The sequence below is a fragment of the Schistocerca nitens genome, chromosome 4, assembly GCF_023898315.1.
Source record: "Schistocerca nitens isolate TAMUIC-IGC-003100 chromosome 4, iqSchNite1.1, whole genome shotgun sequence".
NCBI classification, from domain to species: domain Eukaryota; kingdom Metazoa; phylum Arthropoda; class Insecta; order Orthoptera; family Acrididae; genus Schistocerca; species Schistocerca nitens.
The window spans coordinates 672,254,663-672,277,269 of record NC_064617.1 but is presented as its reverse complement, the minus strand read 5'-3'; the positions used below and the strand labels follow the sequence as shown (position 1 = coordinate 672,277,269).

The following is a 22,607-nucleotide window of genomic DNA, read 5'->3' as shown; positions in this document are numbered from 1 at the left end:
ACTACTTAAACCTAACTAACCTAAGGATATCACATATATCCATGCCCGAGGCAGGATTCGAACCTGTGACTGTAGCAGTCACGCGGTTCCAGACTGTAGCGCCTAGAACCACTCGGCCACCCCAGCCGGCTTCAACCGCAGTACTCTGATCTACTGAAACTGGTACTTTCTCGGTTTCAATGCTCACTGCTCTGCTCAAGGACTTTTGCTCTGCTTAATCATTTTCATTTGTCGAAAAGAAAAGGAAGTAACACTACTTTGCAATTTGTCTTCATGATGCATACTTCACCTGTCACAAAAAAAAGAAAAAAGACTCAGCACATGTTTACTGAAACATTTTATTAACAAACATTAAGGCACTTTTACAAGAAAATTTTTTTGAGATTCACATTTGAGCAAAGGCACATTATGCAAATAGCTACACAATCACATTAATGGAATGTGTATTTTCTGTTGAATTATATTTACATGGTCTGTCACCAGCTGAAGTTTGAGATCTGGCTAAAATTGTGCCACACGTCATTCTAAGCAGCAATCCATTGAAACCAAAATACTTAATCAATATAAATAACAGAAGATGGATTACAATAACATGACAAATTTCAACATGATGCAGAAATGCACAAAAAATCTGTTTTAAACCATCTTTTAAATATTGCCAATGACAGTTATTAAAGCATTTCCATTCTTTATGAGACACTGCTCGACTTAAAATTTTATATTTATCAATCTGGATGCATCCATATGCAACTACTCAGAAGATTTACACTCATTAAATTATGATATGGCATGCTTGTTTGGCACATCAGTTCTGACAATTTGATGACTGCTCTTGAAATACATATCTATCTTATTTCAAAACTGATTACAATTGAACTTCATGTATTATAAATACTGAGAGTGACTTGCAAATTTCTTATGTTTCTGTTTCCAGCAACAAGTTAGAAGAAATGTTAAAAAAGTCCACAATTTCATCATGGGAAGTTAATCACAATACCTTGGGGGGGTGGGGGGGGGGGGGGGCAAAAATTCATTGTAATAATGCAACACATACTATTTTCAAGGAAATAAATTGCAAATTCAAGGTGCAAGCTCGACACACAATGCTAAATACAGTCAAATGCAGACTAGACTTGTTAGAAACTTGCAAATTATTTAGTTTTTGTTACATTATATTAAAATCAATACAAATTTGTGCATGTCTGCCAAAATCGCAGAACAGGTACTGTATTTGTTTATGAAGGAGGAATGTGCTGCTTTACATACATAGGATTGCTTGTTTCTTGTGTATTATCTTTCTATGCATTGCAGGAAACAGATCATGTTTGAATAACGAGAAAAGCACAAACTAACTGCCATCATAATATTAATCTCTTAAGTATGTATTATCACAAGTTGATGTCACTGAATTAAATGGTCATTTGCAAGTGCTCAGTGTGTGTTCACACTTTGACTGAATAACATATTCCACTCTACAACTGCATAATGTGGCAGTATTGAAAAGACCTGTCAACGATGTGCACAAACATTTACCTCTGTGTCATTACTCCCTGCAGAACATCCAAATTAAATAATGATGAACACAACCTTTTCTGAAAATTGCAAGACAATGTTCTTCTTTGTACAAACTTTGAATGTAGGTGACCAAAATATCTTAAGAATGACTGTCTTGAATTTTAAAAATATTCATACAATCAAAATGGAGAAACAAAGACATCCAACATTAAAAAAGGTAGATAAAAAGTGTAGTTGGGTACTAGGTATCTTACCGCATTACCCACTTTCATTCAGCTTCAATGATGCATTAAAAGCACCTCTGGCAGACATTTCAGAACTTTTCTTCGGGTGAAATTGAATTTTTGCTTTACATGCAATAAATAACCACAGCCACATCTAATCTCACAATATGTATACACACAAACAATTCAAGATTATTCATGTGTCACTGCTCTGCATTCTCTGTGGAAGACATTAACACACAACAAGTACTCCGTAACTAGTAAGACCGACACACAAATTTAATTAAGTATCCAACTGACTTCTACAAGATTAACATTCAACTTTAACATTTCTGAGTCAGGAATGATCTGTAACATACACGTAAAGACATACAAAATATATATCCTGTCTGAAATTACTAGAAAATTTATACACTATACAGTCTTCCTGAAAAATAAGATACCACCAATGACAATTGCCACAGCAGTAACAACACCAATACCAATGAAAGTTGGTGCTTGCATTGTCAACAACATCTTCAAATGAAACAACAATGAAGGCACTGTTTTCCTAAATGATTCTCGCTTTTGGACACGTTCATAATACTTAGAAATGTGCGACTTTTTACCATTTGCCCAGAAATACTCCTCCAGGCCAAGCCTGTACAGTCGGTCCAGTAATACTGAGAGTGTGATGTCTGCCACAGTAAACTGAGCACAGCACAACCACCATTCTTCCTTACCTGTGACAAAAAAAAACTGCACTTATTATCTATGTACTGCAAACCACTTCTTTAGAAGACAACAAATTCCACTAATACATTATATGTTGTTCTTCATAGACACTGGCAAGTAAAAAAAATGTAGCTGTAATAACAAAGATGCAGATGATATTACAATGTTGTCTTTATCAATCAGGACTGAAAAAAATAATTTCCTTCAGGCAGAAAAGATTCTATTTGCAAAGAAAGCATTACTCATATGCAATTCAGTTTGCCCTTTTCTTGCTTGATATCTTGCACACTGTGGGTGAAAGGCAACAGGCAGATAACATATTCATAGATTTGTGGAAAGCATTCAACCCAGTGCCCCACTGCAGACTGTTAATAGGTTCCCAGATATGTAAGTGGCTCAAAGACTTGTTAAGTAATAGAACCCAATCTGTTGTCTTCGACTGTGAGTGTTTATCGGAGACAAGGATATTGTCAGAAGTATGATAGGGAGCTCTAATGTAACTCTGGTGCAGCCTTTCATGTGGGCATGACTGTCAACCAACCGACCCCCTGCATCCTCATCCAAATGAATGAATGCTGTGAAGCTGCAGCCTAGACGAAGTGTTTACTGTACAGCTGCAGTATATGTTGCCAAGTCCAACACATTCAACTTCTCTGGATGCTTCACAGCCTATGTCATATGAGTCCTCCCTCCCAAAGCCAGCTTCTCTGAACTATATAGCTGAAAACTGTCCTTACAACATGTCCTCCACCCCCACAATCCTCCTGGTCTCATTCTCTGCTGGTGGCTATCTCCAACCATGTCCCATGCTTCACTCATTTTACACTAACGCCTTCCTCTTACACTGTCTCCTCCTCCCATTACAACGCCTTACCGGATTGAGCTATAGCGGAGGAGCAGTGTAGTCAGCCAAGACAATGTAGTTAGGATGTAATATGTGTTTTTGTGTGAGGATATTATTTTGTATTAGTTGGCTTTGAAAGACACTGTCTGAAGGCTTAGTAATATTTCCAGTCTTATTTATATGCCTGTTGAGTACTCAATGCCTCAACTATACAGTGAGTTGCTACCTTAAGCTCTACCATTATTTATACTCATATCTTTCTTAGCTAACAATGATCCACGTCAAACAACTTTGAGAAGTCTACAATTATAAAATCTTACCTAGCAGGCTGTGTGTATAATTTGTGAAGATGGTGCGTATTGATTTCATACAGAAACAATGATGTTGCTAACTGATACTCACAAAAATAAGTTTCACTTTCTTGAAGAAAATGGGGTAAGAAAGAGATGAGAACACTGGATCATCCAGCACTGCCAATGAAGTGGAAATTTTGGATTTACAGATGAAACAAATTACGCATACATAAATTGTATTTTGTACACTCATTGTGTTGACTGACTGCTTACAAAGTAATAGATTAACAACAAAATAGCAAATGAGAATAAGAAGTACAAACTAGTACCATCTTCAGATGACACCAGTAAAATTGAGGATGCATGGGGTATGGAGAGAAAAGGGGGAGGGGGAGGGAGTATTCCAACTGATCAATTCGGTATCTTCCAATTGACTGACTGGGTGTTTATAGAAAGTGTGTTTTCAGTTGTTCATTCCAAGGTGACAGAGCAGACTTATTACTGTTGTTTTTATCCTTATGGGAACATTGTTTCCACATGCTTTTATCACATTCAAGACATGCAAAAGTTGTTTACTGACTCTCTATTAATGTTCACCAGGTCTATGATAATTCTATGCTCAAATGTCAACCAAGCACAAGGTTTACGAGTTTCTGGATTATTTTATAACTTCCTGCCATCAAAGGTCAAGTAGGACATTTATCATCCCTTCCCTGATCTTCTGTAAACTATTTGTGTTGTTCCAATTCTGGCAGGTGTTACAATGCATAGTTACCAAGCAACTCAGCAAACAAGTAAAAACATTCCAATCAGAATTTTTTCCATTTTGAAATGCATTACGAGAACTTACCTTCTGTGCTAACTATGATTTTAATGTGACTATTAACAGTTCAAGAGTTGGCTATCTGAATAAAATGGAAAGTTCAGTTCAAAGTTTTTTTTTCTTTTTTTAATTTATTTATCACATCAAATTGGCTGGTTTTAATCTTCAGGAGATGCAGATGTCCTTCCATCCACATCCACCATGAGGCGCATGGTGGAGGGTATTCATGTATGGAGCATGGGAAGAATTATTGATTGAATGCCCCTGTGTGTGCAGTAATTATTCTAATCTTATCCTCATGACCCCTGTGTGAATGATACGTAGGGAGTTGTAGTATATCCCTAGAGGAATCATCTAAAGCTGGTTCTTGAAACTTTGTTAACAGATTTTCTTGGGATTGTTTAAGTTTGTCTTCAAGAGTCTACCACTTCAGTTCCTTCAGTATCTCTCTGACATTCTTCCATGAATTAAATAAACCTGTGACCATTCATGCTCCCCTTCTCGGTATAAATTCAATATCCTCTGATGGTCATATCTGGTGTGGATCCCACACACTTGGGCAGTATGCTAGGATGGATCGCATGAGTGATTTGTAAGCAATTTCTTTAGTGGACTGATTGCACTTCCCCAATATTCTACCAATAAACCAAAGTCTACAACCTGCTTTACCCATGACTGAACCTATGTGATCATTCCATTTCATATCCCTGCAAAGTGTTACATTCAGGTATCTGTAGCAGTTGGCTGATTCCAACTGTGATTAACTGATGTTATATTCATAGGCTACTATGTTTTTTAATTTTGTGAAGTGCAAAATTTTACATTTCTGGACATTTAGAGTAAGTTGCCAATCTCTGTACCACACTGAAACCTTATCACGATCTGACTAAATCTGTGGCTTGGTTCTAAAAGGGCCAATGTCAATATTTGTCAAAACTGGTTTTATTGGTGTACGCCATATAGTTTCACATGCTCTTCATAATGTTAAAACAGCCAATGTCTAAGCCACAGCGGGTGAGATACTGGGGTTTTAAGATGTAAGCCCCAAAAAAGTGTTTTATCAAGTTCCCAATCAGCATAAAAGGGCCAATCTTGACACTGGTCCTCCCTCTTATTTTACATTTGTTGTAAGAAGGGCCAATGTCGACATTGGCCTTTTTTGCTGACAGATGGTTTCAACAATTTATACAATGCTGTGACATTGGACTTAAATCTGGCAGGAATACACAATAATAAGAGTTGTTCCTTTAACAATTCCCCTAACCATTCGACACATTGTTAGTGAGGAGTCTACACAGTCTCGGTGGGCACAAACATCCTATTCCACAGAGGTGATAAGGAAGGGCTTGAGGAACGAACTGCACCTGAAATATCACTGCTGAAGTCGTCACTTTGCCTTGAAGGTAAGTTTACTAAAATAGACTGGTATCAGGAGCATTTATCCCTAATTTTTCCAACACAAGACCAGAAATTGACTGGTATCTCTACTTAATGCAAATCTAAAATATTATCAACCATCTATTAAATTTATTTCACTTTTATTTTCTTGAAGGTTATCCCAGTACCAGCACAGAAGGAAATGCATGTTCGTCATTATTGGCAGATGTGATTTCAAGTTCTGATGAAGATGTATTTGAAGATTCTGATGAATATGTTCCAACTGGTGGTGAAAGTAATGATGAAAGCAATGACGAAGGGAATATAGCGAAAGACAGTTAAAAGATCTTCAAGGATTGAAGAAATTGATCTAATTCAATAGTAGCCTGGCAATGAAACAACAAAGTTCAGTAGAAGGGGGAGGAACAAATGTGATCCACAGGATTCATCCAGGAAAAGAAAGCGAAATGAATATTTATGCAAAAAAAAAAAAATCAGAGAAAAGAACTGAAAACTGCAGGAAAGGAATATGTGACGTAGAAAGGAAAAGTTATACCTGCTAAAGTTCTAACATCATTGTGAAAGTGCAGGAAAAATTGCGGAGGAAAAGTAAATGACGATGAGAGAGAGAAAATGTTAATAGAATATTACAAATTGTCCCCAGAAGCTCAAAATCAGTTCATAGCTAATCATGTGTCTGAGGAAATGAAACATGTGAAGCATTTAAGGCGCAAACCTGAAGGAACTGCAAGCAGGCAAAAATATTCCAGGAAATACTTTCTTTAGTGCTTCTTTGGAGACTAATATAGAAGTTACGTCAGAATATATTCCTTAGTACATTTTCTTTAACACAAAAGAAGTTAAGAATAATTGTGGACAAAAGATGGGGCTCTGGAGGAGGAGTGTGTTCTGAAGATGGACGTTGTAAACATTCTAATCATCCGAAAGTTCCATCTGACGACAATGATTTAATAAAGGAACAAATTAACATGGTTCCTTCTTATGAAAGCCATTATTCTCGATCTCATTCTTCTAAAAGATATTGACGGAGATCCGAAATGTGAAATAATTTGGGTGAAGGTCACTGTTAAAGCAGGCTCAGACATGGTAATTGGATGTCTCTATAGGCCCCCTGCTCAGCAGCTGTTGTGGCAGAGCAGCTGAAGGAAAATTTGGAAAATATTCCAAGTAGATTTCCCGACCATGTTATAGTTCTGGGTGGAGATTTTCATTTGTCGGATATAGACTGGGAGACTCAAACGTTTATAACGGGGGGCAGGGACAAAGAATCCAGTGAAATTTTTTTAAGTGCATTATCTGAAAACTACCTTGAGCAGTTAAACAGAGAACCGACTCGTGGCGATAACATATTAGACCTTCTGGTGACAAACGGACCCGAACTATTTGAAACAGTTAACGCAGAACAGGGAATCAGCGATCATAAAGTGGTTACTGCATCGATGATTTCAGCCGTAAATAGAGATATTAAGAAAGGTAGGAAGATTTTTCTGTTTAGCAAAAGTGACAAAAGCAGATTACAGAGTACCTGATGGCTCAACACAAAAGTTTTGTCTCAAGTACAGATAGTGTTGAGGATCAGTGGACAAAGTTCAAAACCATCGTACAATATGCGTTAGATGAGTATGTGCCAAGCAAGATCGTAAGAGATAGAAAAGAGCCACCGTGGTACAACAACCAAGTTAGAAAACTGCTGCGGAAGCAAAGGGAACTTCACAGCAAACATAAACATAGCCAAAGCTTTGCAGACAAACAAAAATTAAGCGAAATGTAGTGTGAGGAGGTCTACGCGAGAGGCGTTCAATGAATTCGAAAGTAAAGTTCTATGTACTAACTTGGCAGAAAATACTAAGAAATTTTGGTCTTATGTCAAAGTGGTAGGTGGATCAAAACAAAATGTCTAGATACTCTGTGACCAAAATGGTACTGAAACAGAGGATGACAGACTAAAGGCCGAAATACTAAATGTCTTTTTCCAAAGCAGTTTCACAGAGGAAGACTGCATTGTAGTTCCCTCTCTAGATTGCCGCACAGATGACAAAATGGTAGATATCAAAATAGACGACAGAGGGATAGAGAAACAATTAAAATCGCTCAAAAGAGGAAAGGCCGCTGGACTTGATGGGATACAGTTCGATTTTACACAGAGTACGCGAAGGAACTTTCCCCTCTTCTTGCAGCGGTGTACCGTAGGTCTCTAGAACAGCGTAGCGTTCCAAAGGATTGGAGAAGGGCAAAGGTCATCCCCGTTTTCAAGAAGGGACGTCGAACAGATGTGCAGAACTATAGACCTATATCTCTAATGTCGATCAGTTGTAGAATTTTGGAACATGTATTATGTTCGAGTATAATGACTTTTCTGGACACTAGAAATCTACGCTGTAAGAATCAGCATGGGTTTCGAAAAAGACGATCATGTGAAACCCAGCTCGCGCTATTCGTCCACGAGACTCAGAAGGCCATAGACATGGGTTCCCAGGTAGATTCCGTGTTTCTTGACTTCTGCAAGGCGTTCGATACAGTTTCCCACAGTCGTTTAATGAACAAAGTAAGAGCATATGGACTATCAGACCAACTGTGTGATTGGATTGAAGAGTTCCTAGTTAATAGAACACAGCATGTCATTCTCAATGGAGAGAAGTCTTCCAAAGTAAGAGTGATTTCAGGTGTGCCACAGGGGAGTGTCATAGAACCACTGCTATTCACAATATACATAAATGACCTTGTGGATAACATTGGAAGTTCACTGAGGCTTTTTGCAGATGATGCTGTAGTATATCGAGAGGTTGTAACAATAGAAAATTGTACTGAAATGCAGGAGGACCTGCAACGAATTGACGCATGGTGCAGGGAATGGCAATTGAATCTCAATGCAGACAAGTGTATTGTGCTGCGAATAAATAGAAAGAAAGATCCTTTATCATTTAGCTACAATTTATCAGGTTAGCAACTGGAAGCAGTTAATTCCATAAATTATCTGGGAGTAGGCATTAGGAGTGATTTTAAATGGAATGATCATATAAAGTTGATCGTCAGTAAAGCACATGCCAGACTGAGATTCATTGGAAGAATCCTAAGGAAATGCAATCCGGAAACATAGGAAGTAGGTTACAGTACACTTGGTCGCCCACTGCTTGAATATTGCTCACCAGTGTGGGATCCGTACCAGATAGGGTTGATAGAAGAGATAGAGAAGATCCAGCGGAGAGCTGTGCGCTTCGTTACAGGATCATTTAGTAATCGTGAAAGCCTTACGGAGATGATCGATAAACTCCAGTGGAAGACTTTGCAGGAGAAACGCTCAGTAGCCCGGTACGGGCTTTTGTTGAAGTATCGAGAACATACGTTCACCGAGGAGTCAAGCAGTATATTGGTCCCTCCTACGTATATCTCGCAAAGAGACCATGAGGATAAAATCAGAGAGATTGTCTATATGGCTATTTGAATATACTGGCCAATGAAATTGTTGAGGTGCACCTGTACAGCGATTCGTGTACCGGACAAGACAAACATATTTTTATTGCCTTCATGTTTCTGAGAGTAGTGGAAGAATTCATGATTCAGTGAAGACATTTTGAAATCAACCACAAGTTTCTTGAAGTTGGACATCCTCACTTGGAAGCTGACTCAGTTCACACAACCATTAAGAAGACAAAGAAAACAACAACTGTTGAAGTACAACTGCCAAGAGACTGGGCCTAATTAATACGCGTGGTTCCCTGAAAGCCACCCATAACTGCAATAGAGCTGGAACAAAAGGACTTCTACAACTTTAAAGACTTATATGAGAGGTCATTATCTGCACAAAAAAATTAACACAGAAGGGAATCCTATTGTTTGGAACAAGATGAAATGGATGAAGTATCACTCAGGTATGCCAGGAATTGTCTCCTACAAACACAGTTACTCCTCAGAAGAACCATTCAAGATGATAGATCTGAACAGAAAGAAAACTCGACTCTTGTCTATGCCAAAACTTGCACCTATTTCTGATGCCATCATACCCATTTCAGAAAAGAAATTAAAGGACTTAATGGATCTCCTCCCATACAGCAATGTAAGCAGTCGTCCATTCTACATGCCCTTCATCAATCACCTGAGAGCCAATACACAGTCAGATAAAGAGATGTACAATATGCACAACAAGGATCCAAACACACTTCCCTATGGTACACCCAAAGTTAGGTCTACATCTGATGATGACTCTCCAGCAAAGATAACATGCTGTGTCCTTCCCACTAAAAAGTTCTCATTCGAGTCAAATATTTCACTCGATACCCTACATGATTATATTTTTGACAATAAGTGTAAGTGTGGTACTGGGTCAAATGATTTTTGGAAATCAAGAAACACTACATCTACCTGGTTGCCTTGACCCAAAGCTTTCAATATGTCATGTGAGAAAAGTGAGAGTCGGGTATCACATGGTCAATGTTTTTTAAATCCATGCTGGTTGGCATTGAGGAGGTCATTCTGTTCACGATAACTCATTATGTTTAAGCTCAGAATATGTTCTAAGATTCTACAACAAATTGATGTCAAGGATATTGGACAGTAGTTTTGTGGATCACTTCTATTAACCTTCTTGTCGACAGATGTGACCTACATCTTTTTCGAATAACTAGGCTCAGTTTTCTGTTTGAGGGATCTACAATAGATTACAGTTAGAAGAGGGGCTAACTGAGCTACAAATTCAGTATAAATTCTGACAGGGATCCTATCAGGGCCTGGAGCTTTGTTCAGTTCTAACAACTTCAGATGTTTCTCAACACCACTGACACTGACACTTATTTCATTCATCTTTTCACAATTGTGTCATAGTCACTGACACCAGTTTTGATGTAGACATCCTCAAAGAGGTCAGGTCTATTTATTGGCATTAGATACAAAATATTTCCCTCATGAGCAGGGTTCCGACTAATATGTTCTAGGTAGTTTTCAGACAAAGCCTTTAGCAAAGTTTCATATGTTGTCTTATCGTGCCCACCACTAACAAATCTGCAATTTTCCCAATTAACTGTTGGATGATTAAAGTCTCCACTGACGATTATATTATGACTGGGGAACTTAGGTACAAGTGAACTGAGGTTTTCTCTCAAGTTTTCAGCTACATCAGGAAAGGAGTCTGGTGGGTGATAGAAGGACCCAATCATCATTTTATGCCCAGCCCATACACATTTAAATTTTCCCCGAAGATCTCACTGCTACCAATTTCAGGTTTAGCTCTGAGCACTATGGGACTTAACACCAGAGCTCATCAGTCCCCTAGACTTAGAACTACTTAAACCTAACTAACCTAAGGACACCACACACATCCATGCCTGAGGCAGGATTCGAACCTGCAACCATAGCGGTAGCATCCAGATTGAAGCGCCTAGAACCGCTCGGCCACACCAGCCGGCAATTTCAGGTTTCAACCAGCTTTCTGTACCTAGTATTATGTACTCTGGCACTTCGTTGCAAATGCTTCAGCAGCTTACCATTAGGATTTTAATACTCTCATTTGTGAGAGGCATTTCTCTCGATCTTACACTGATACTTCTGGGTTCCCTACAGCTAACATTATCTGGATTGGATGGAGAGTCGCCCTATTTATAAAACCCTTGTGTGCACCCCACACACTGTGAGATACTTGAGTAACAGCCCCTGATGTGTAGTGCACACCTGACCTATATAGGGGGACCCTACAGTTCTCAACCCTATGGCACAAGTCCAGGAAGTTGCAGCCTAGCTTTTCACAGAACCTTGAAAGTCTCTGGTTCAGTCCTTCCACTTGACTCAGAACCAAAGGGCCACAATCAGTTCTAGGGATAATGCTGTAAATTGAAAGGTTCGTGGAAACACCAAATGCAAGGCTTGTCTTCTCAACCTTCTCTACCAGTCGCTGGAATGACCCAAAAATGACCTCGTAGTTTAGGCGACAGGCGTCATTTGCTCCAATGTGCGCTGCAATCTGCGGCTGGTTGCACCATGTTCCCTCAATGGCTGCTGGAATAGCCTCTTCAACAAGCTGAATGAGGCCCCCAGGCATTCATACTGAGTGCAACTGGTGCCCTTTCCTATCCCTTGCTGCCATTTCCCTAAGAGTACCATCATTCACCAAATGTCTGATAGACCCCCACCCTTTTGTGTTTGCTTCCTCCTGACACCAAACAAAGCAGGTTTCCCCAAAACAGGTGAAGTGAGCCCCACTAGCTCAATTTCAGTGACAGACAGCTCCTCAAACTTGTTGGTTAGGGGGATCGGTATAAAAAACACCCTGTGTCCTGCCTGGTCGCTGTCCGCCTTGTTCAGAACACCTATATCTGATATTGACATGCCACCTACAGTCAAGTGGACAGGTAATGACAGATCCTCTACTTTCTGCAGAGGAGACAGGATCCACGGGAGAGAATAGTACTTGAGGTACCTCTGCTGTAGGTACTACAGGTACACAGTTCTCAGGAGCTATTCCAACATACCTATCACAGCACTCACAGCTTACAGAACAATAGATTGCTTCATTAGGGGGGAAAGAAATTTTATGGGAATGCAAATGGGGGAGCGGCAGTAAGGAGGGGACTGCACGACACTCTACATCTACATCCATACTCCGCAAGCCACCTGACGGTGTGTGGCGGAGGGTACCTCGAGTACCTCTATCGGTTCTCGCTTCTATTCCAGTCTCGTATTGTTCATGGAAAGAAGGATTGTCGGTATGCCTCTGTGTGGGCTCTAATCTCTCTGATTTTATCCTCATGGTCTCTTTGCGAGATACACATAGGAGGGAGCAATATACTGCTCGACTCCTCGGTGAAGGTATGTTCTCGAAACTTCAACAAAAGTCCGTACCGAGCGTGGTTTGAAGCTCTGACCTCAGGTTATGAGGGACCAACCATTTATGATGACAAAGAGAAGCAAAGGTGCAGGAAAAAACGTGCAGAGAGCAGGACGTCAAAGATATGTCCACAAGTAAGCAGGTGACTTGAGTTTGATGACTAAAGAAGTGAAAGGGTAAAAAGTAAAGGTTGATTAAATTATAATGAAAAATAGAAAGGTGAAAAGCATAATGAAGTTAAAGAGAAAAATTAAAAAGTAGGGGTTGCACGAGGGGGAAGGATTAAATTAGTAAATAACAAAAATAAGACAGAGTTCGAACAAACACTAATATAGGAAAGGACTAGTGGACATTGGGCCAAGGAGGCTGAGGGGTGAGACAATATGTTGGAAAGACTTTGAGGAACAGTTAAGAATATGAGAAATCTCCTGGTGGTGGGAGGATAACACACCCCACATGGTATAGTAGGCATTCAGGCTCTTGAATTATACTGCAGAGCACACTAGATACTGGATATCCTCAAGTAGACTAGTTATTTTGAGAATTATTCCTGTGTTCTGCAAGTTTGAAGCTGGTCATCTCTGTATAAAAAGTACTGCAGAAAACACATCAGCTCACAAAACATGAACAGTTTCATTTGTTAGTCTGCCTTTAATGTACCAGTATTCGTTAGTTATGGGGCTAGAGTAAGCGGTAGAGTGTGAATGCTTGTGGCAGGTTTAACAGTGGGAACAGTTACAGGAACCTTGGGGTAGAGATGCTGGTTTGGGAATGTTGTATGTTTTGACAAGGATACTATGAATTTTGGATAAAGACTTCAACTTCTAGGAATGTGGCTTGGGATCTGGAGTAGACAAAGTGAATTTCAGTTGAAACACAGAGTTAAATTGATGCAGAAGTGGAGCTGGTTATGTTTTGTAGGATTTTCAGTAATTGGCTGGATAAATGGTCATAATGTAAAACTTCCTGGCAGATTAAAACTGTGTGCCGGACCGAGACTCGAACTCGGGACCTTTGCCTTTCGCGGGCATGTGCTCTACCAAATGAGCTACCCAAGCATGACTCACCCCCCGTCCTGGAAACATCCCCAAGGCTGTGGCTAAGCCATGTCTCCGCAATATCCTTTCTTTCAGGAGTGCTAGTTCTGCAAGGTTCGCAGGAGAGCTTCTGTAAAGTTTGGAAGGTAGGAGACAAGGTACTGGCAGAACTAAAGCTGTGAGGACGGGGCGTGAGTCGTGCTTGGGTAGCTCAGTTGGTAGAGCACATGCCCGCGAAAGGCAAAGGTCCCGAGTTCGAGTCTCGGTCCGGCACACAGTTTTAATCTGCCAGGAAGTTTCATATCAGCGCACACTCCATTGCAGAGTGGATATCTCTTTCTGGTCATAATGTATTTCAACAACGAATTATGACAAGCTGTATAAGTAGTCAATGATAATTCTGCAATACCTAATCAACTACTTTGCGTATTTCAGTAATGTAAGTATCCTTTATTGATGGCCTATACAAGTCAAAATGTGTTTAGAAAAGAAATCTAGTAATGGGAGACTGTGTGTTTTCAAAAACAAACAAAAAACCAGGTCTATAACTTACTCTGCATACATCTATGCCATTTCAGACCATCAGAAGCCAATGTACGATTATTTTGACTAAATCTTTTCTCAGAATTAGGGCTAGAAGGTGAAGTAAATAACTTATTGCTACCTCACTTATAAGTCCCGCATTCAAATGTAATATACAACCAAACAGCATGATGATATTATTAAGAACCATCGTAGCTATACTAACGTAGATTTAATACATGATAACCAATTTCATTCAATGATCATCATCTGGTACGACTACCAACAGTCTTCTTAACAAATTCTCACACAATTGCACCCATTATCATGACTGAATAAAGTGTAATTGTCTTACGTAACACTGAAAGCACACAAATGCTCTGTCGATTGCCCAACAGAAGCACAGCAAACAGTTAACTTCTACCAGGTGGTCGTCAAGAGTGTTTTGTGTTTGTCATACTCCAAAATGTACCTCCAGTGTTACATAAGACTTTTTGAGTCATGTATGAGAACTCAGTGAGAAGAGTGTTGGCAGCTTCATCTGATGGTATTCACGGAACAAAACTAATTGTGACAAAATAAACATGCCTTAATACGGCTGTGGTGGTTCTTATTAATATTAACATGAAATGGGTGTTGAGCACAAGGTGATCAAAATTATTTGCAAACCACATGACATTGGCAGTGTTTGTTGCAGTGGTGCACCATTTTCAGAGGACAAAATAATGGACGACATGAAAGACAACATGGGGTCCACAAAGAGCCTCATTACGGTGGTTCAAGTTAGTTCCATGTGTCATTTGCACAATAAATCTTAACGATTTGGAGTGAGTCATCTCACATTCACATTGCAAATTAATTTGTAAATATGGCTACATGTCGAACATTTGTATGTTTTTGTATTTATTATTATTACTATTATTTTTATTAAATATACAGATGTGAGTTGGTAGCTTCTACCCACCACTTTTTACACATTACAATAATAGAAATTCTATGAAACAGAAGAAGCTGCCACCACGAAACATTTTCAGTTTGTTGTAGAATTTTGCTTTGCTCTCTGTCAGACATTTTATATCACTGGGTAAGTTGTAAAAAATTTTCCTCTGTCAAAGACAACCTAAATGTGGAGTAATGTATGAGATTTTTCCTTTTGGTATTGTAATTATGTACACTATTGTTCCTTTCGGACTGCAATGGATTATTGAAAACAAACTTCAAGAGGGAATAAATATACTGTGAAACGGTAGTCAGAATGCCCAGCTCCTTAAATACACGACAATCATGAGCAAGCACCATGTATTATTCTTACAGTACATTTTTTAGCAATGAAGACGTTCTTTCTTAAAGATGAGTTATGCCAGAACATTATCCCACATGACATTATTAAATGAAAATATGTCAACTTACTGATTTGTCTCTCCCCAAGATTTGCAATGATTCTAAGTGCAAACAGTGCTGAACTAAGTTGTTTTAGGAGTTCAAAAATGTGTGTTTTCCACTTTAAATTATCGTAAATATGACCACCTAAGAAATTTGAAGTTTCCACTCTATTTATTATTTCATCTCCATGTGTAGTAGGCCCACATTTGCAAAACCTAATAAGCTGTGTCTTTTTAAAATTGAGGGTGAGTGTATTCTTAGAAGACCAGTCAATTACACTTTCAAGAAAACTGTTTACCATTTCTTCTGCTGCTGCTGTACATATGCTTGGATTGATTACAACACTAGTGTCATCTGCAAAAATAAGTACTTCCACTTTTTGTATATTAGATGGATGATCTTTTACATATACGATGAAAAATAATGGACCTAACACAGAGCCTTGGTGAACTCCATATGTGCTTTCTCCCCAATCAGAATTACATCCTGGGACTACATTGACTGAACTGCTAAGTACAACTTTCTGCATTCCTTTGGCTACACCATCAAGCTTGTAAAACTTCAACTTATCTACGAGAATACTGTGATTCACAGTCAGATGCCTTCAATAGGTCGCAGAAAACACCAACTGGTTCTATTTTATTATTTATTGCTTGTAAAATTCGTTGTTTGGACATATCAATAATATTCTCAGTTGGACAACTCTTCTGAAATCCAAACTGTGATTTGCTGAGGGTATTATTGTTGCTAAGGTGAGATACTAGGCTAGAATACATCATCATTTCAAAAATTTTGGAAATTATTTCAGCAGTGAAATGGATCGATAGTTATTGACATCTGTCTTATTACCTTTCTTAAAGAGGGGTTTAACAATTATATATATCAGCCTCTCCAGAAAAATACCACAAGTTAGTGGTGCATTACATACTTCAAATAAGATCAGATCAGATCAGATAAGCTTTCTCTAAGTAGAAATGTAGGTTTGTCTTTCCTTAACCTATCTTCTAAGATAAGTCATAGAGTCAGTTTTGCCTCACGTGTTCCAGCATGTCTATGGAAACCAAACTGATCTTCCCCGAGGTCAGCTTCTACCAGTCTTTCCATTTGTCTGTAAAGAATTAATGTTAGTACTTTGCAGGCGTGACTTATCAAACTGATAGTTCCACAATTTTTACACCTGTCAACATCTGCTTTCTTTGGGATTGGAATTATTATATTCTTCTCGAAGTCTGAGGATATTTCACCTGTCTCATACAGCTTGCTCACCAGATGATAGAGTTTTGTCATGACCCTTTTCCAACTTACGTCTTTCTGTGCTCTGTCAAACTCTTCACACAGTATCGTATCTCCGATTTCATCTACATCCTCTTCCATCTCCATAATAGTGCTCACAAGAACATCACCCTTGTATAGACCCTCTATATACTCCTTCCACCTTTCTGCCTTCCCTACTTGGCTTAGAACTGGTTTTCCATCTAAGCTCTTGCCATACAAGTGGCTCTCTTTTCTCCAAAGGTCTCTCTAAGTTTCCTATAGGCAGTATATATCTTACCCCTACTGAAATATGCCTCTATATCCTTACATTTGTCGTTTAGCCATCCCTGCTTAGCCATTTTGCACTTCCTGGTGATCTCATTTTTGAGACATTTGTATTCCTTTTTGCCTGCATTTTTATATTTTCTCCTTTCATCAATTAAATTCAATATTTCTTCTGTTACCCAAGAATTTCTATTAGCCCTAGTGTTTTTACCTACTTGATTCTCTGCTGCCTTCACTGTTTCATCTCTCAAAGCTACCCATTCTTCTTCTACTGTATTTCTTTCCCATGTTCTTGTCAATCATTGCCTAATGCTCTCTCTGAAACTCTCCACAACCTCTGGTTTTTTCAGTTTATCCAGGTCCCATCTCCTTAAATTCCCGCCTTTTTGCAGTTTCTTCAGTTTTACTCTACAGTTGACAACCAATAGATTGTAGTCAGAGTCCACATCTGCCCCTGGAAATGTCTTACATTTTAAAACCTGTTTCCCAAATCTGCCTACCCATTATATAATCTATCTGATACCTCCCACTGTCTCCAGTCCTCTTCCACGTATATGACCTTCTTTCATGATTCTTACACCAATATACTGTATCTATCTATTATATTTAAGAAATGATTATTAAGTATATTTGCTACCTGTGACTCACCATTTATAGCCCTTCCTTTCAGTTCAATGGCAATATCATCGTGTTCTGTGACTTCTTGTCCTGTCTCTCATTTCACTACATTCCATACAGCCTTAAACTGCTTTTGGAATTACTGATTTCTGGCATTATTTCCAAGTTCCCTGATTTTTTAAAAATAATTTTTCCTAACAAGTCTGAGTAGTTTTTGTAGTGTGCTACTACTGCAGGATCTCTACTAGTTCTTGCGAACAGGTACATTTTCCTTTTCATTTCACAAGATACTTTAATCTCCCTAGTCACCCATATTTTCTTTAACACATGACCATTTGTTGTCGTTTCTGGTTAGTGTACGCAGAAAGCTGTCTTCAAATAATGCTGTGAATTTACCAGGGAACAGAGTAAATTTGATGTTAGTATTTAGTTCATTATCTATTAGGGTCTACTGCCTTTATCCACCCATGATTTAAAGTTTATTACTGAGATCAAATTGTAGGATCCAAATAAGGTTTCCAGATTACTTTTCCCTATCAGAATCCTTTAGAAAATCTACACTGAAGTCACTGCAGTCTATTAACTGCTTGCTGCTAACTGACATATAGCATGGTAATGCATCCTGATTCCTCGTGAAGAGTTCACAATTTCCTAGTGAGGATCTACATACAGTCACAATTGAATTATTAGAACTAAGTTTCATTATTAATTCACAAGTATGCACTTCTACATGCTGATCACTACAAAATCTACTTGTCTCTACATTTCTGAACTTGTATTTTGTCTTAATATATGTAACAACTCCTCCTTTTCCCATATCAGTTTTACATGAGTAAGATGCTTGAGTGTAATCTTTTATCCCTGTGGTGGTAATGTGGTGCTCAGATGGGCACAGGATGTCTCTTTTCAGAGCTCTCTAAATTTTCCAAACAGAGAAGGACCTCTTCTACCTTATTACTCAGTCCTCTAATATTTTGATGAAATAAGCTAACCTTACTTTTCCATGCATTCTTAAACATGCTGTGGGGCTCTTCTGTTATTCTGACTTCTTTCACAACAGAGTGCTTGAATCATGATTCTGACCTAAAAAAGCTTCCTCTCCGAGACTGTAGTCCGATCCACGAACGACAGCAGTTCACATACATCAAAGCATGGGCGAGGATTGCATTGTTGACAATTCCAAGTGACAGTTGCGGTACACACATGCACATGCTTTCCACTTGAAGAAAGTGTATATCCTGCAAATTATGTCTCTCGCTTGGTTATGCAGAATTTATCACTTACCACCACAGTCAGTGATGACAATTTGCAACAAGTGGAGTCGAAATTCACTACACAACTCACTATGATCATGTTTAATGCTGTCATTAGCTATGGCATGCACAGCAGAGCACTCAGAACACTACTGAATGTTCATTGGCTGTTGGAGAATACGTGACGTAGGTGCGCAGAACAAGCCTAAACTCAACCACTGTCATTCTTGACTAACTATATGTGGAGCTTGCTTTGCGTGATGGTGTGCCCCTCCTCCCCATATGTTATCTGCAGAAAGGTCAGCCAGTCTATCTTTCCCTTTCCTATTCATGTGTAGACCATATATCCCCATCTCTCAATTGTAGCAACAGGCACTGCACTCATGTGATATTTCATTTCAGTCAGTATCAGACTGTTCAATTCTGTGTGCACACAGTTCACAACAATGTTAACCCATGGTTGGTCATGACACTATTACATCCACATAATCATAACGTCCTAAAATAATCTGATACTCTTTGCCAAAATACCTGTACAAATTCCTCATTTCCTCTGTCACCTGGCTAAGACTAGCACTTGGCCTCACAATACTTGTGAACTGGTACCCTTTTCCTAATTTGTCCTGTACCATCTTGGTTACACCCCTCCCATGGCTGCCACCTATCAGCAAGACTCTTTTCTTCCTACTCTCTTTTGGTACTGACATACACTTAGTTTCTTTGCTACAAGTGTGCTGCACCCTAATGTGTCCTACAGATGGATGATGCTCTTCCCCTCCTGTTTCAGATAACACACTAAATTTTTTTTTTGATACTGTAAGCTAAGATGTAAATGAAGAAGTTGAAGAGCTGTTCCCCTTTCGCTCTTTGTTTGTTACCTTTACCCAATTCCCACAATCTTTTTCCCTCTTCAAACTATCTAGTTCAAATTTTAATGTTCTAATTCAGTGTGAAGGGCACAAATCTTTGCCTTCTGTTTAGTGACTCTCTTGTTTGCAGAACCTACATTTCTATGGGAGAGCCCCATTAAGTTCCCCATTACAGTCACCCAAGTGAAATCCCAACCCACAATCAACACATACTGTTCCCTCTCTGACTGTCCTATGGCAACAGCCATGCATTGGAACACCAATTACACATTTAAACATAGAATTAAATCACTTAACACGTATTACACTACATGAACTTTCGTTATTTACCAGCCGCAAAAATTAGGCCTACTGATTAGCACTTCAGGTCATGATATAATGTAAAAAGTTAATAATTTCCACTTACAACAAGAACTAAGCACTCTCTTAACTGCAGTATCTGTTAACTTATTCACAACTCAACTTTAATGTTCACAAACTGTATGAAAACAAACTACTAGTGCAGAAGTTTCTAAATCAAACAACTTGGGATTTACATAACAGTTGTGGCTACTGCGCAAAAGATTCTAAAACAGAAATTTATATTCTCTACCACAAGTATTCAGCACTTATTAATGACAAGACACAGGTGAGATTATTTTCTTATTATTTCAAGGGGTTCCATAAACTTTGATCTGAAGAGAATGATTACCATGTGGTGAGTATTTTCTTTACAAATGAAGTGTGATTATATGCAGACAATCTCAACTGAATACGAAGTCTACAAAGTACTGTTGCTGCAACACACACAGCTGTGCTTGATAAAAATTACATATTGGACCCACCTCGCAATTTTCAATGTGGTGGGGATGTAAACATTAAGCTTAGCTACCAGTCAAATTGTTACCACAACCAGATTTTCTGCTTTCACATTCATTGGCTTCGTCAACTCTTAACCAAATTGTCAACTTCCAACCTAACCTACACCTTGAGCTGTTATACAGATCAGTCTATAATCATAACCATGATTTCAGGAGGTGAGGGGGGAGGGTAACCAACATTGCCATTGTAAGCACTGCACAAAAAGCAAACAGTTTTCTTGTAAGCATAAGCGAATACTAACATCTTTGACATATTCTGTAGGATTAAAAGTAATGTAACTTTTGTGCAATGTGATTTCCATTACCATGTAGAACAATGCACAAAAGTGTGTATATTTCAGAGTGATGACATGCTGTGACAGCCACACAGACTACTACTTTGCCTAAGTGGGTACAAAGAACTCATAATGCTAAAATATTCTACAACCTACGTGTTCTTATATCCCATAAAGCAGCAGCCTGTCAGAGAGCAGAACAAGGTCAAGTATATGTTAACAATGTGAAACACTTACTATCAGCATGCGACGCGAGTTCGTTTTCCACTTCAGACAACACCGAGTCTACTTGATCAAGGAGCTTCTGATACTCATCCTGGACAAGTAATTTCTCGTGTTTAATTTCTTGAGCCTTTGCTTTCTGCAAGAGGACATCACGAGACTCAGGATTCTTCTCTGCATGATATCTAAGAGTCATGCAGCTGTTCTTCTCTGCAGCTGAAATGTCAGTAATACAATGACAATTACTGTGGTTCTTCTCATTTGTCTTGTTTCAATTTAACTTAATGACTACCTTACATTGTAACATTCTTCTTACTGGCTGTATGAATGGTAGTTTTGGTTTCTGAGAATACTGAGGATGAAAAAATGATCCCAAGGTAATTGCCCCTGATGGTAATTGGTCTATAACTGACCTAAAATGAATAACCTTCTGACGAACTTCGGGTCCTTGATCCAATGGTATAAGTCGTCGTGTATCACCTAGAAATGAAAATGAAAGTTACGAAAACTGGTGATTTTGTCTTCGTTGTAGTTTTCTTGTAGTACAAACTTGCCGTTACTAAAGTTGTCCTCCAAATAGTCTAATATTCTTCCTGAATCAGGAATTATTTTCACGCCGTCTTGCAATACTGGTATTTCCCCTCTTGGATTTATGTGCAAAAACCATGGCTCGAACTGTTCTCCTTTGGTAATGTTGACGATGCTGGGTTTGAACGGTAATTTCTTCTCATACAGTGCCATTAGAACCTATATTCATAGTAACATTAAAAAACCGAGACACACAAATCAGATATATTTTACGTATGATACATGGCAGGCAAACAAAGTTACAGAAACCTATCTCATTTAAACATCAACATCAAACTATTGTCATTAACGGAAAATAAGAACATACCTTTTGGGAATAAAATGAGTAATGGTGATAGTACAACAAAAGTCCATTTCCTTTTCCATTTGTTTTAGAACCACTACTTTGTTCTTCATCGATGGTCATTGCTTTCATGTTCGCGGAATTAACACCTCTCTTCAGAGTTCAGACACCTTATTGTGACGTAATAAGCACATGAACTACTGTTTCTCGGTATATGTAAACAAATTTTAGCTCCCGGCTTCAAAACACATCATGGGTAACAAAGTTCTCTGCTTTATCTGTCTGCAGCAGTACCAACAAATTGCTGATAGACGTGAAGTTGATCCATGGACCCTACACGGAATTATCGCGTAGGTAACCTAATCTGAATGAAAGTGTGAAGTAATGTGGAAGTCGGCAATTCGTAGCTGTAATTCCCTCCGAAACGTATACAGTCCGACTATACATTTCATCCGTACCGCAGCAATGGGCCATTCTGATGGTAAATTAAAGGGAAAAGTTGCAGTTGTCACGGCCTCGACAGACGGGTAAGA

The 22,607-nt window shown here is 38.8% G+C and overlaps 2 protein-coding genes across 2 annotated transcripts in view; one reads left to right on the top strand and one right to left on the bottom strand.

Moving 5' to 3' along the window:
• Positions 1-324: 324 nt before the first annotated feature.
• LOC126251770 (ganglioside-induced differentiation-associated protein 1-like) lies at positions 325-22,471 on the bottom strand. Its single transcript, XM_049952393.1, has 5 exons — positions 22,099-22,471; positions 21,758-21,950; positions 21,501-21,683; positions 21,219-21,419; positions 325-2,461 (listed from the first exon to the last, which is right to left on the bottom strand). Exons 1-5 carry the CDS (start codon positions 22,204-22,206, stop codon positions 2,154-2,156), a joined length of 993 nt encoding a protein of 330 aa, XP_049808350.1. The 5' UTR covers positions 22,207-22,471; the 3' UTR covers positions 325-2,153.
• Positions 22,276-22,607, top strand: part of LOC126251771 (dehydrogenase/reductase SDR family member 4-like) — a 42,475-nt gene continuing 42,143 nt past the window's right edge. The window contains exon 1 of the mRNA XM_049952394.1: positions 22,276-22,601. Within this exon, the coding sequence (XP_049808351.1) occupies positions 22,459-22,601 (143 nt within the window). The 5' untranslated portion in view covers positions 22,276-22,458. The remainder of the gene's footprint in view (positions 22,602-22,607) is intronic.

Excerpts from the sequence above, each read along its gene's own strand:
- LOC126251770 (XM_049952393.1), bottom strand. The coding sequence starts at position 22,206 with ATGAAAGCAATGACCATCGATGAAGAACAAAGTAGTGGTTCTAAAACA. Across the intron at positions 21,951-22,098 it reads ACTCATTTTATTCCCAAAAG|GTTCTAATGGCACTGTATGA; the intron begins GTATGTTCTTAT and ends CTATGAATATAG. Across the intron at positions 2,462-21,218 it reads ACTCGCGTCGCATGCTGATA|GTAAGGAAGAATGGTGGTTG; the intron begins GTAAGTGTTTCA and ends TTTTTGTCACAG.